The 15,845-nt window shown below is 48.7% G+C and overlaps 1 protein-coding gene across 1 annotated transcript in view; it reads right to left on the minus strand.

The window, feature by feature from the left end:
- Positions 1–15,845, minus strand: part of PRSS56 (serine protease 56) — a 240,669-nt gene that overhangs the window by 98,685 nt on the left and 126,139 nt on the right. Inside the window, exon 7 of the mRNA XM_063919643.1 lies at positions 2,484–2,592. Coding sequence (XP_063775713.1) covers positions 2,484–2,592 — 109 coding nt within the window. The remainder of the gene's footprint in view (positions 1–2,483; positions 2,593–15,845) is intronic.

The following is a 15,845-nucleotide window of genomic DNA, read 5'->3' on the forward strand; positions in this document are numbered from 1 at the left end:
ATGAGGTGGACATCTTGCCTCTGTAGAGCCAGTTTGTGCAAGGAGAGATTAATTGCTTCTTTTTTGGTGGGGGTCCAAACCAACCCGTCATTTCAGTCACAGTCGTGTGGCAGACCCTGTCACTGAAATGATGGGTTGGTTAAAGTGTGCATGTCCTGTTTATACAACATAAGGGTGGGTGGGAGGGCCCAAGGACAATTCCATCTTGCACCTCTTTTTTCTTTCATTTTTCTTTGCGTCATGTGCTGTTTGGGGAGTGTTTTTTGGAAGGGCCAGCCTGCGTGACACTGCAGTGCCACTGCTAGATGGGCCAGGTGTTTGTGTCGGCCACTAGGGTCGCTTAGCTTAGTCGTCACACAGCTACCTCATTGCGCCTCTTTTTTTTCTTCTTTGCATCATGTGCTGTTTGGGGAGTATTTTTTGGAAGGGCCATCCTGCCTGACACTGCAGTGCCACTCCTAGATGGGCCAGGTGTTTGTGTCGGCCACTTGGGTCGCTGAGCTTAGTCACACAGCTACCTCATTGCGCCTCTTTTTTTCTTTGCGTCATGTGCTGTTTGGGGAGTGTTTTTTGGAAGGGCCATCGTGCCTGACACTGCAGTGCCACTCCTAGATGGGCCAGGTGTTTGTGTCGGCCACTAGGGTCGCTTAGCTTACTCACACAGCTACCTCATTGCGCCTCTTTTTTTTCTTCTTTGCGTCATGTGCTGTTTGGGGAGTATTTTTTGGAAGGGCCATCCTGCCTGACACTGCAGTGCCACTCCTAGATGGGCCAGGTGTTTGTGGCGGCCACTAGGGTCGCTTAGCTTAGTCGTCACACAGCTACCTCATTGCGCCTCTTTTTTTCTTTGCGTCATGTGCTGTTTGGGGGGTGTTTTTTGGAAGGGCTATCCTGCGTGACACTGCAGTGCCACTCCTAGATGGGCCAGGTGTTTGTGTCGGCCACTTGGGTCGCTGAGCTTAGTCACACAGCTACCTCATTGCGCCTCTTTTTTTCTTTGCGTCATGTGCTGTTTGGGGAGTGTTTTTTGGAAGGGCCATCCTGCCTGACACTGCAGTGCCACTCCTAGATGGGCCAGGTGTTTGTGTCGGCCACTAGGGTCGCTTAGCTTAGTCGTCACACAGCTACCTCATTGCGCCTCTTTTTTTTCTTCTTTGCGTTATGTGCTGTTTGGGGAGTATTTTTTGGAAGGGCCATCCTGCCTGACACTGCAGTGCCACTCCTAGATGGGCCAGGTGTTTGTGTCGGCCACTAGGGTCGCTTAGCTTAGTCGTCACACAGCTACCTCATTGCGCCTCTTTTTTTCTTTGCGTCATGTGCTGTTTGGGGGGTGTTTTTTGGAAGGGCCATCCTGCGTGACACTGCAGTGCCACTCCTAGATGGGCCAGGTGTTTGTGTCGGCCACTTGGGTCGCTGAGCTTAGTCACACAGCTACCTCATTGCGCCTCTTTCTTTCTTTGCGTCATGTGCTGTTTGGGGAGTGTTTTTTGGAAGGGCCATCCTGCGTGACACTGCAGTGCCACTCCTAGATGGGCCAGGTGTTTGTGTCGGCCACTAGGGTCGCTTAGCTTACTCACACAGCTACCTCATTGCGCCTCTTTTTTTTCTTCTTTGCGTCATGTGCTGTTTGGGGAGTATTTTTTGGAAGGGCCATCCTGCCTGACACTGCAGTGCCACTCCTAGATGGGCCAGGTGTTTGTGTCGGCCACTAGGGTCGCTTAGCTTAGTCGTCACACAGCTACCTCATTGCGCCTCTTTTTTTCTTTGCGTCATGTGCTGTTTGGGGGGAGTTTTTTGGAAGGGCCATCCTGCGTGACACTGCAGTGCCACTCCTAGATGGGCCAGGTGTTTGTGTTGGCCACTTGGGTCGCTGAGCTTAGTCATCCAGCGACCTCGGTGCAAATTTTAGGACTAAAAATAATATTGTGAGGTGTGAGGTGTTCAGAATAGACTGAAAATGAGTGGAAATTATGGTTATTGAGGTTAATAATACTTTGGGATCAAAATGACCCCCAAATTCTATGATTTAAGCTGTTTTTTAGGGTTTTTTGAAAAAAACACCCGAATCCAAAACACACCCGAATCCGACAAAAAAATTTCGGTGAGGTTTTGCCAAAACGCGTTCGAACCCAAAACACGGCCGCGGAACCGAACCAAAACACAAAACCCGAAAAATTTCCGGTGCACATCACTAGTTTGAGCACTCAAATTGGACTTTTTTCATGTTGTGCCAATTTCTTTGGTCGGGTGTAGCTGCTTTCTGCAGCTAAACCCGACCTCTATGGGCACAATCAGCACAATAAAAGAGATCAATAGCATATCGCCCTACATGTTCTAATACTCTCCCTATTTTGTTTATTGAAATTATTATAATGTTTTATCATCAGTACAATTATTACCAGACACACCCCTCTCCTGCTTCTGTGCCCATTGTTTTGGATAATGTGATTTACCCAGAGGTGTCTGTCTACTTATTTTAATACCTTGGGATGGATTACAATCCTGTTCACTTGAAAGACCTGTTTTCCATCTTCCTCTTTGCTGAGATCATATTGTCCCACTACAACTGTCCATTGCAGCTCATTGACATTCCTAGTAAAGAAAAGGATTTGATGATTAGACAACACACTGCTGGGATGTTATGAAAGTGTCATGCTGAGCTAGTCAGTGACTCCTATTGTATAAGGCTCCAGAGGATGCAACCGGCCATTAGAGATGACCTCTCTGGGTTTTGTTGCTGCAAGTGACTGAAAGCTTGTATAAGGTCTCTTGCATGTAATGAAAATAAACACAAGCCATCCCACATGGAGCGCTTTACCATTGGAAGACAGTCGCTTCCAAGTACTTATTGTAGAAAGGCAGCATAAGCCAAAGTATGATTAAGCACACAAGCACTTTGACAGGTGACTTACAATAAATAAGAATTTACTTACCGATAATTCTATTTCTCGTAGTCCGTAGTGGATGCTGGAAACTCCGTAAGGACCATGGGGAATAGCGGCTCCGCAGGAGACTGGGCACAAAAGTAAAGCTTTAGGACTACCTGGTGTGCACTGGCTCCTCCCCCTATGACCCTCCTCCAAGCCTCAGTTAGGATACTGTGCCCGGACGAGCGTACACAATAAGGAAGGATTTATGAATCCCGGGTAAGACTCATACCAGCCACACCAATCACACCGTACAACCTGTGATCTGAACCCAGTTAACAGCATGATAACAGAGGAGCCTCTGGAAAGATGGCTCACAACAATAATAACCCGATTTTTGTAACAATAACTATGTACAAGTATTGCAGACAATCCGCACTTGGGATGGGCGCCCAGCATCCACTACGGACTACGAGAAATAGAATTATCGGTAAGTAAATTCTTATTTTCTCTGACGTCCTAGTGGATGCTGGGAACTCCGTAAGGACCATGGGGATTATACCAAAGCTCCCAAACGGGCGGGAGAGTGCGGATGACTCTGCAGCACCAAATGAGAGAACTCCAGGTCCTCCTCAGCCAGGGTATCAAATTTGTAGAATTTAGCAAACGTGTTTGCCCCTGACCAAGTAGCTGCTCGGCAAAGTTGTAAAGCCGAGACCCCTCGGGCAGCCGCCCAAGATGAGCCCACCTTCCTTGTGGAATGGGCTTTTACAGATTTTGGCTGTGGCAGGCCTGCCACAGAATGTGCAAGCTGAATTGTATTTCAAATCCAACGAGCAATAGTCTGCTTAAAAGCAGGAGCACCCAACTTGTTGGGTGCATACAGGATAAACAGCGAGTCAGATTTTCTGACTCCAGCCGTCCTGGAAACATATATTTTCAGGGCCCTGACTATGTCCAACAACTTGGAGTCCTCCAAGTCACTAGTAGCCGCAGGTACCACAATAGGTTGGTTCAGATGAAACGCTGAAACCACCTTAGGGAGAAAATGAGGACGAGTCCTCAATTCCGCCCTGCCTGAATGGAAGATCAGATAAGGGCTTTTACAGGATAAAGCCGCCAATTCTGACACACGCCTGGCCGAGGCCAGGGCCAACAGCATGACCACTTTCCATGTGAGATATTTTAACTCCACAGATTCAAGTGGTTCAAACCATTGTGACTTTAGGAACCCCAAAACTACATTGAGATCCCAAGGTGCCACTGGAGGCACAAAAAGGAGGCTGTATATGCAGTACCCCTTTTACAAACGTCTGAACTTCAGGAACTGAAGCTAGTTCTTTCTGGAAGAAAATTGACAGGGCCGAAATTTGAACCTTAATGGACCCCAATTTTAGGCCCATAGACACTCCTGTTTGCAGGAAATGCAGGAATTGACCCAGTTGAAATTCCTCCATCGGGGCCTTACTGGCCTCGCACCACGCAACATATTTTCGCCAAATGCGGTGATAATGCTTTGCGGTTACATCCTTCCTGGCTTTGATCAGGGTAGGGATGACTTCATCCGGAATGCCTTTTTCCTTCAGGATCCGGCGTTCAATCGCCCTGCCGTCAAACGCAGCCGCGGTAAGTCTTGGAATAGACAGGGTCCTTGATAGAGCAGGTCCCTTCTTAGAGGTAGAGGCCACGGGTCCTCCGTGAGCATCTCTTGAAGTTCCGGGTACCAAGTCCTTCTTGGCCAATCCGGAGCCACGAGTATAGTTCTTACTCCCCTCCGTCTTATAATTCTCAGTACTTTTGGTAAGAGAGGAAGAGGAGGGAACACATACACTGACTGGTACACCCACGGTGTTACCAGAGCTTCCACAGCTATTGCCTGAGGGTCCCTTGACCTGGCGCAATACCTGTCCAATTTTTTGTTTAGGCGGGACGCCATCATGTCCACCTTTGGTTTTTCCCAACGGTTTACAATCATGTGGAAAAACTTCTGCTGAGGAAGTCTGTTTCCCAGTTGTCCACTCCCGGAATGAACACTGCTGACAATGCTATCACATGATTTTTCGCCCAGCGAAAAATCCTTGCAGCTTCTGCCATTGCCCTCCTGCTTCTTGTGCCGCCCTGTCTGTCTACGTGGGCGACTGCCGTGATGTTGTCCGACTGGATCAGCACCGGCTGACCTTGAAGCAGAGGTCTTGCTTGGCTTAGGGCATTGTAAATGGCCCTTAGCTCCAAGATATTTATGTGAAGTGATGTCTCCAGGCTTGACCACAAGCCCTGGAAATTTTTTCCCTGTGTGACTGCTCCCCCGCCTCGCAGGCTGGCATCCGTGGTCACCAGGACCCAGTCCTGAATGCCGAATCTGCGCCCTCTAGAAGATGAGCACTCTGCAACCACCACAGGGTGACAGGGTTATCCGCTGATGCATCTGAAGATGCGATCCGGACCATTTTTCCAGCAGGTCCCACTGGAAAGTTCTTGCGTGGAATCTGCCGAATGGAATTGCTTCGTAGGAAGCCACCATTTTTCCCAGGACCCTTGTGCACTGATGCCCTGACACTTGGCATGGTTTTAGAAGGTTTCTGACTAGTTCGGATAACTCCCTGGCTTTCTCCTCCTGGAGAAAACACCTTTTTCTGGACTGTGTCCAGGATCATCCTTAGGAATAGAAGACGTGTCGTCAGGATCAGCTGCGATTTTGGAATATTAAGAATCCAACCGTGCTGCCGCAACACTACTTGAGATAGTGCTACCCCGACTACCAACTGTTCCCTGGATCTTGCCCTTATCCGGAGATCGTCCAAGTAAGGGATAATTAAAACTCCCTTCCTTCGAAGGAGTATCATCATTTTGGCCATTACTTTGGTAAAGACCCGGGGTGCCGTGGACAACCCAAACGGCAGCGTCTGAAACTGATAGTGACAGTTATGTACCACAAACCTGAGGTACCCTTGGTGAGAAGGGTAAATTGGGACATGGAGATAAGCATCCTTGATGTCCAGAGACACCATATAATCCCCTTCTTCCAGGTTTGCAATCACCGCTCTGAGTGACTCCATCTTGAATTTGAACCTTTTTATGTAAGTGTTCAAGGATTTCAGATTTAAATTAGGTCTCACCGAGCCGTCTGGCTTCGGTACCACAAACAGCGTGGAATAATACCCCTTTCCCTGTTGTAGGAGGGGTACCTTGATTATCACCTGCTGGGAATACAGCTTGTGAATGGCTTCCCATACCGCCTCCCTGTCGGAGGGAGACGTCGGTAAAGCAGACTTTAGGAAACGGCGAAGGGGAGACGTCTCGAATTCCAATTTGTACCCCTGAGATACCACCTGAAGGATCCAGGGGTCCACCTGTGAGTGAGCCCACTGCACGCTGAAATTTTTGAGACGGGCCCCCACCGTGCCTGAGTCCGCTTGCAAAGCCCCAGCGTCATGCTGAGGACTTGCAGAAAACGGGAGAGGGCTTCTGTTCCTGGGAACTGGCTGTTTGCTGCAGCCTTTTTCCTCTCCCTCTGCCATGGGGCAGAAATGAGGAGCCTTTTGCCCGCTTGCCCTTATGGGGCCCAAAGGACTTCTTATGTTGAGAGGCTACCTGGGGTAAAAATGTGGATTTCCCAGCCGTTGCCGTGGCCACCAGGTCTGTTAGACCTACCCCAAATAACTCCTCCCTTTTATAAGGCGATACCTCCATATGCCTTTTGGAATCAGCATCACCTGACCACTGTCTTGTCCATAACCCTCTTCTGGCAGAAATGGACAGCGCACTTACTCTTGATGCCAGTCGGCAAATATCCCTCTGTGCATCACGCATATATAGAAATGCATCTTTTAAATGCTCTATAGTCAGTAATATATTGTCCCTATCTAGGGTATCAATATTGTTAGTCAGGGAATCCGACCAAGCCACCCCAGCACTGCACATCCAGGCTGAGGCGATTGCTGGTCGCAGTATCACACCCGTGTGAATGTATATACATTTTACTGCTTTCTATCAGCAGGTTCCTTAAGGGCGGCCGTATCCGGGGACGGTAGTGCCACCTGTTTAGACAAGCGTGTGAGCGCTTTATTCACCCTAGGGGGTGTTTCCCAACGTGCCCTATCCTCTGGCGGGAAGGGGTATGATGCTAATAACTTTTTAGGAATTAACAGTTTTTATCGGGGGAAACCCACGCATCATCACACACTTCATTTAATTTCTCAGATGCAGGAAAAACTACAGGCAGTTTTTTCTCACCCAACATAATACCCTTTTTAGTGGTACTGGTATTATCAGAAATGTGTAAAAACATTTTCCATAGCCTCAATCATGTAACGTGTGGCCCTACTGGAAGTCACATTCGTCTCTTAATCGTCGACACTGGAGTTAGTATCCGTGTCGGCGTCTGTATCTGCCATCTGCGGTAACGGGCGTTTTAGAGCCCCTGATGGCTTTTGAGACACCTGGACAGGCACAGGCTGAGTCGCCGGCTGTCTCATGTCATCAATCTTTTGTAAAGAGCTGACACTGTCACATATTCCTTCCATAAGCTCATCCACTCAGGTGTCGACTCCCTAGGGGGTGACATCTCTGTTACAGGCAATTTCTCCGCCTCCACATCATTTTCCTCCTCATACATGTCGACACAACGTACCGACACACAGCACACACACAGGGAATGCTCTGATAGAGGACAGGACCCCACTAGCCCTTTGGGGAGACAGAGGGAGAGTATGCCAGCACACACCAGAGCGCTATATATATACAGGGATAACCTTATATAAGTGTTTTTCCCCTTATAGCTGCTGTATTGTTATACTGCGCCTAATTAGTGCCCCCCTCTCTTTTTTAACCCCTTTCTGTAGTGTAGTAACTGCAGGGGAGAGCCAGGGAGCTTCCCTCCAACTGAGCTGTGAGAGATGTATTTTCGCCAGCCAAGGTGTTTTTATTGCTGCTCAGGGCGCCCCCCCCTAGCGCCCTGCACCCTCAGTGACCGGAGTGTGAAGTGTGCTGAGGAGCAATGGCGCACAGCTGCAGTGCTGTGCGCTACCTTGGTGAAGACAGGATGTCTTCTGCCGCCGATTTTCCGGACCTCTTCTTGCTTCTGGCTCTGTAAGGGGGCCGGCGGCGCGGCTCTGGGACCGGACTCCGAGGCTGGGCCTGTGTTCGGTCCCTCTGGAGCTAATGGTGTCCAGTAGCCTAAGAAGCCCAATCCACTCTGCACGCAGGTGAGTTCGCTTCTTCTCCCCTTAGTCCCTCGATGCAGTGAGCCTGTTGCCAGCAGGTCTCACTGAAAATATAAAACCTAAAACTAAACTTTCACTAAGAAGCTCAGGAGAGCCCCTAGTGTGCACCCTTCTCGGTCGGGCACAAAAATCTAACTGAGGCTTGGAGGAGGGTCATAGGGGGAGGGGCCAGTGCACACCAGGTAGTCCTAAAGCTTTACTTTTGTGCCCAGTCTCCTGCGGAGCCGCTATTCCCCATGGTCCTTACGGAGTTCCCAGCATCCACTAGGACGTCAGAGAAATATACTTTTTTATCAGAGGTGGGAGAGAAAGAATCTGACTTGTTTTTGAAGCTCAAACATCAACTCGCTGCTGTCATAACATGATCATAGATCAGGCATTCCCAACATCAGTCCTCAAGGCACACTAACAGTCCTGGTTTTAGTGATATCCAGGTTTGAACACAGGTGACTTAATTAGTACCTCAGTTCAGTGGCGTAACTACCGAGTGTGCAGGGGATGCAGCTGCTATGGGGCCTGGGCAGCTCCCAGGGCCCGCTGCTTCCCCCCTGCACCCTGCCACTGGGTACCTCTGTTGTCCGTCACTCCCCCTTCACCACCCCACGGGATAAATGTCCGCCACTGATAACACCCCCTTGGAGTCACAGAGGATGTGGCATGGGGGTGGGGGCCCGTCCTCTCTGGCAGGCTCCGAGCAGCACCAGCAGCAGAACAGTGCAGTGCTGCGATTCGCAGGGATTTAGGGGGCGGGGCCTAATACCATAAAGCCCCGCCTCATCAGCTGTAGCAGGTAATGTATCTCCTGCTCAATCCCCCCTCTCTCTCTACCTTCGCTGTCTCCCTCACACTTTCTATCCTGCTACGCTCTCTCTCCCTGACACTTTCTGCCTCTCCCTCACTCCCTTCTTGACACTGTCTCCGACACTCTCTGTAACTGTCTCTCCCTCTCTCTCTGACAGTGTCTCTCTCCCTCTCTCTGACACTGTCTCTCCCTCTCTCTAATTCTCTGACATTATCTCTCTCATTGACACTGTCTCTCTCCCTGCTTCTCTTCCTCCCTGATACTATCTCTCTCTCACTCTCTCCCCCTGACACTCTCTCTCCCTTATACTGTGTCTGTCTCCCTCTTCCCCTGACACTTTCTGTCTACCCCTCTCTATCTATCTTTCCTGACGTTGTCTCTCTGTCCAGCCCTGACACTATCTCTCTCCCTGGCACTGTTTCTTTCTTCTTCCCTCTCTCTCGCTCTCTGATACTGTCTCTCTCCCTGGCACTGTCTTATCCTCCCTGATAGTGTGTCTCTCTCTCCCTGACTTTCTCTCTCTCATTCTCTCTCTCCCTGACACTCTCATTCTCTCCCTCTCTTTAACCCTCCCTCCCTGACACTCTCTCTCCCTATGACACTCTCTCTCTCTCTCTCCCTGATGCCCTCTCTCTCTCTTCCCCTCTCACCCCTTTTTCTCTTTCTCCCCGACACCCTCTCTCTTGCTCCTTTCTCTCTTTCTCTTATTCCCTGAATTTCCATGAAAAACTCTCTCTCTCTTTCCCCTCTCTCTCTCCCTCTCTTTCTTGCTCCCCTCTCTCTCTCTCTCTCTCTCTCTCTCTCTCCCTGACACACTCGTCTCTCTCCCACTCCCCTCACTCTCTCTCACCTGCTCTCCTAAGGGGCATTGTAGTGACAATGGCAGGAAGTGGTGTGGAGGGGAAGCTTCCAGATTTTGCTATGGGGCCTTCTAAGTTCTAGTTACGCCCCTGCCCCAGTTATTTTGATTTAACCATTTGTGCTGAAGCCTGGATATCACTAAAACCTGCACTGCTGGTGTGCCTTGAGGACCGTGGTTGGGAATGCCGGTCATAGATAGTACATATTCTTGGAACCTGCTTAACAAATGAGATCAGCTGCAATATAGTACAGCTCAATGAATATTAAATACCATTCCTGACTGCTGAGTAAGCAAGGTGCAGCAGAAGTAAAGCAGTAGCAGAGGCAACTACAAATGTAGCACAACATTTAAATATTTACAATGGAACAGCTGCAGCAGGCGCATGTAAAACAGCATTTTTGCAGAGGCGCAGACTTTTGCACAGGGCAAGTGGAGTGAAGATATTCCTATTAGACTGCTAACTAAGTATTAGCTAACACTTTCAATGGAATTAATTTTGGACCTAATGCCGGGTACACAATCGGGCCGATATAAGGGCCAATTTTCCTTGAGCCTGCTCGCCGGTACACACTACATGATTTAATAAACGGCGGAACAATATATCTTTCTGGCTTTTATTAGAATACACTAGGTCACATGCCAAATTGTGCGGTTGACCGTGCAGCATGGCCAACTGGATGACGTTGCATGCAAACGCAGTGTTGTGCAAATCACCCATACACACTAGGTGATCATCCCAAAATCATTCCCATATTGATCCTGTGTGTATCCGGCTTCACTCTTGAACTTCTGTGAGTAAGAATGTTTCTAGCTGCATTCTAAGAATTTATAAAGGAGCTTTAAAAATTTCCACATATAATAAAATCAGTTGATATATCCCCTTAGTACGTGCTGGCCAGATCATGGCAAGGGATGCGGTCAAGATGCCGCCGGCCGGAATCCCGGCGGTCGAAATCCCGACGCCGGAATCCCGACCGCCACAATCCCGACATATTCTTCCTCCGTGGGTGTCCACGACACCCATAGAGGGAGAATCTAATAGTGTGCCGAGCGTAGCGAGGCACCGTGCCCGCAGCGTGGCGAGCGAAGCGAGCCCGCAAGGGGCTGCGTTCCGCTCGCCACCCCTGTCGGGATTGTGTGGTCGGGATTCCGGCGTCTGTATTTCGACCGCCGGGATTCCGGCCGGCGGCATTTAGTACTGATCCCCATCACAGTGCACTAACAGAAACACTTAGGTGTTCTGCAGAGTACAGGGCACATGCCATGTATATGAATGGAGCGGGAAAGGGATGGCCGACTACAGGTAACACAGTAACGCTCACATAATTACCAAAAGCTTGTATATTTCAATTCGACTTGGACCCACACCCAGATATGGCTTTCAGTTAGTGTGTATATTACAACCTATCAGCAACACTCTCTAAATGGCTGCTATATGGCTCCTTGCAATTTACTCCCAGCTAATAGTACTTCTTTCATTAGCATCACGGCTCTATTAGCATCACGTCCATATTAGAGCAATTAAATTAATTAGCATGACTTAATTGTAATTTCCAATTAATTTTTGAAGAGATAAAAAACAATTAGATGATTTTTTTTTGTAATACAAATTAACACTTTTAATAATATTGTACATTATTCTCTCTTGTGTATCTCAGCACATTATTTTATCTGTACACAACATATAACTAACACACATGTCCAGGGGTTAAAGTGAGCTGGAACGGAGCGGAACTGCGTTCCGTCAGTTCCACTTGGAGACGGAACGCAGTTCCGCCTCCTCCAGCTCACCTCACCCGATGTGTGCCGGCGCCGCACAGGGAGATGCCGGGCGCCTGCTGAGATTGTGTTACCAGCGGAGCCCGGCTCTCCCTGCACAGTGGAAGCCGGCGGCAGGAGCTCACTACTGAGCTCCAGCTTCCGGCTCCCGACTTTGTCAGTGCGCGCTTTGAAAGAGACGTCATGACGTCTCTCTCGTAGTGCTGGGGAGCCGGACGCCAGGAGGATCACATCGGTCGGACGCGGGAGCTGAGCTTGGTAAGTATGGTGTTTTTTTTTTTTTTTAAACATGTGTGACTGTATTAGCAGCGCGGCTACTGGGGGCTAACCACTGGGGGCAATCTACAGGGGGCAAGCGACAGGAGGATAACCACAGGGGGCAAGCTACAGGGGGGATAACCACAGGGGACAAGTTACAGGGGGATAACCACAGGGGGCAAGCTACAGGGGGATAACCACAGGGGGCAAGCTACAGGGGGATAACCACAGGGGGCAAGCTACAGGGGGATAACCACAGGGGGCAAACTACAGGGGAGCTAACTACTCATGGCAATCTACTGGGAGCAAACTACTGGGAGCAAGCTACAGGGGGCTAACCACTGGGTGCAATCTACTGGGGGCTATACTACAAGGGGGCAAACTACAAGGGGGCATTACTACTTGGGGCAAACTACATGGGGCGCATTACTACTGGTGGCATAACTACAGGGGCGCATTACTACTGGGGCATAACCACAGGGGTGCATCACTACTGGGGGCATAACTACAGAGGGGCATTACTACTGGGGGCTAAACTATTGGGGGCATTACTATAGGGTGGCTAAACTACAGGGGGCTAAACTACAAGGGGGCAAACTACAGGGGGGCATAACTACAGGGGCATTACTGCTTGGGGCAAACTACATGGGTTAAACGACTGGGGGCATTACTACAGGCGACATTACTACTGGGGGCAATACTACACAGGGGCATTACTAATGGGGGCACTACTAATGAGGGCATTGTAAAGGGGGCACTTCATAAGGGGAATCACTCCAGGGGACATAAGGGGCACTACTACCTGGGCATTGCATAAGGGGCACCACTACTATGGGCTCTATATAAGGGGCACTACCAGTACAGTGGACATTGCATAAGGAGCACTACTACTGTGGGCATTGTAAAAGGGCCCTACTGCTGTGGGCATTGTGTATTACGAGGTGCTACTACTGTGGGCATTATTACTATTGTGTGACCACGCCCCTTTCTTTTTGAAACTACGCCCCTTTTTTGGGCATCTGACACAACATAAAGATGTAAGTATGCTTTTTATTGCCTGCAGTTATTGCTATGGCAAAGGTGCATATGCAGCCAACTCTGAGCGCTGCTCTTATTAACCTTTGTCAGTGCTAGAAGGTTCATCAAAAAAATCTCTCAGGGATAGTTTCCTTGCATACCATAATGGGACTTGTATTTGTGGGAGATAGGTACAAGACTTGGGGGTCATTCCGACCTGGTTGCACACAGGCTATTTTTTGCACTGCTGCGACCAGGTAATTGCCGCTTACAGTGGAGGGGGTTAGGGCTGTGCAGGGGAGCGATCGCTTGTGCAGAGAGCTGCCCAAACAAAAAGTTTGTGCAGTCTCTGCACAGCTCAGGACTTACTCACCCACTGCGATGATCTGGCTTGGAGCTGACGTCAGGAACCCTCCTCTTCAACGGCTGGGCACGCCTGCGTTTTTCCGGACACTCCTCGAAAACGGTGAGTTGCCGCCCAGGTCCACCTTCTGCCTGTCAATCTTCTTGTGTTCGCCGCTGCAAACGGCTTTTTCGTAAGGTCTGTCGATCCGTGGCGACAGCCGTCGCCTGCGACCGATGCACCTGCGCATTGCCGCCCACGCGCATGCGCAGTTCAGACACGTATTGCACGGCTGCGAGAAATTGTAGCGTGCGAACGGGTCGGAATGACCCCCTTTGATGGCAGGTTTGTACTAAAAACTTACAATATAAGCACAAATGTAATTCTGATCCCATGCACTGTTAGTAATATAATAATAATAATAATAATAACCACATTTTTTCTTAGATGGAATAATTCTGCCATCTACTGCTGCTTGCTGCACTGAGCCAGATGCTTATCTATAGTTCAAATTAAGAAACATTTCTTTAGATTACCCCTTCTGTCTGTGAAGGGCTAGATCAACAATGGGAGGTGGGATAACAGCTCCAGGCTTCCATATAAAATAGGCCCAGCCAGAGATGGACTGGAGATAATTTTCGGCCCTGGCACACCTGTGCACACAAGTCACGGGGGCGTGGACTTGCAGCATGCTCCCATCTTTCATTTGAAACAGGCACTGCGGGTGGGGGAGTGACCGGCCCAGCCCACCAGACCATCGGCCCTTCTGGCATATGCCAGAAGTGCCAGATGGGCAGTCTGGCCCTAGGCCTAGCATCATAATTGTGTGATGATGAACAGTTACCCAACTATCCACACAAATGGGCATCAATCATAAGTATTAAAATTGTATTTCGATTTTCCTCCCAAAATGATGTGCACACCCACATGGCACTGGCCACACCCACATGGCACTGGCCTCACTCACATGGCACTAGTCACACCCTCATGGCACTGGTCACCCCTCCTCCGCTTCTCACAATAGGCCATTGATGATTTACAGCTCCAGGCCATTGTGGCCCTTAATATAGCCCTGGTCTGTTGTATTTCCTTCTATCAATATGTTTTGGTTGAAGAAGCTATAACCTACCATAACATAAAACATTAATTGTAGTGAGATAGTTGGTCATAGATATACGCTATGTGGACAAAAGTGATTGGACACTGACAGCAAATAGATCAATGAGATTTTATTGACATCAGTACACCATGTGCTGGATTACTGCAGACACCTGGACAATAGCAGGCAGTATGTTTTGCCATTCGCCTTAAGTACAGTGACCAATGTGTCACTTAAGAATGCCAAGTCGGCTTAGGACGCACCTGTCACTTCAATTCGTCCCAGAAGTTCTCAATGGGGTTAATATGTGGACTATGAGCTGACCAGTCCATCCAGGTTACCGGATTTTCTGTTTACCAGTCAAGCGTCGCCCTGGAAACATGACAAGTGGCATTGTCGTCCTGATAAAAACATTTGTTGTTTCCATAAAAGTGCCACAATGTAGGGAGCACAAAGTTATCGAGAACATCTCTATACTTCTCAGAGTTAATGTGACCATGCAACAGCCCAAAGCATAATGCCACCACCTCCATGCTTTATTGTAGGTACTGTACACTCCGGCATCGGACGTTCTCCTGGCAATCACCAAACCTAAACGTCCATTTGGTCTGAAAAGTGTAAATCATAATTTGTCACTCCACCCGCTGCCATTGTTCCACTATCCAGTTTTGCACTCTCTACACCATCATAAGCGCTGTGCTGCATTCTTCTCTGTGATTACAGGTTTTTGAGCAGCTGCTCACCCATATTATCCAAGTAGATGGGCCTCCCTTTGAAGTCTTCTTATCAAAACCTGTACATTAGTGGCTATTTGGAACTTGTATGCAGTGGTATGTATGAGACAACCCCTGTTCTTTTGCAGCTCCATGGTTAGCACTGTCAGGTCCCTGGGTTGCAGTTTGGGTGGTCTTCCAGGGTGATGTGCATTCCTATAATGACCAATCTTCTTCCACGCATTAAGAACAAAAGGCACAGTGGATTTAGGAACCTTCCTAACATCTGCAGTGCTTCTCAAACTCATACCGAGCAGTCTACGATGATCTCCTTTTTAAACTCGGTTAGCTCCTTTTGTCATGCCATTTCATTAGCAAATGATCTAATCAGTGCTCCACTACCTGTTTTATACCTTTACAAACATGTGACTGCTGCAGTAGCACAGCATTTTGCTTATGCGGGGGTGTCCAATCACTTTGTCTACATAGTGTTCCTTTTTCATAGGAAAAAAGGGGAAATCATTTAACCATATGCCACATGTATCCCCCCAATATCTCCTGATGATTTCTATAATGTGTGATTATCTGTTGTAGTATGTAATCACAAAAGCTATTCTGTTTGCTTTGTCTCTTGAGCTTTATTGCTCATGCAAAAAATAGTCTTATCCAATTGTTCTACTTTTTTACTACAATGTTGTTGCCACTATAACCACATTAGCATACCCTCCAACACTGCTGTGCCGAAAACAGGTACAAATTTGGGTAAAGGGGGCATGGCCCAGCGACACTCCCATAGGAATGAATAGGATTGGGAGATGCCAAAACCCGGTACAAAGCCCTTTTTGGCCAGTAGAAACCATACAAAAACGGTACTGTTCTGGCC

Source organism: Pseudophryne corroboree, chromosome 4 (assembly GCF_028390025.1).
Source record: "Pseudophryne corroboree isolate aPseCor3 chromosome 4, aPseCor3.hap2, whole genome shotgun sequence".
Lineage (NCBI taxonomy): Eukaryota > Metazoa > Chordata > Amphibia > Anura > Myobatrachidae > Pseudophryne > Pseudophryne corroboree.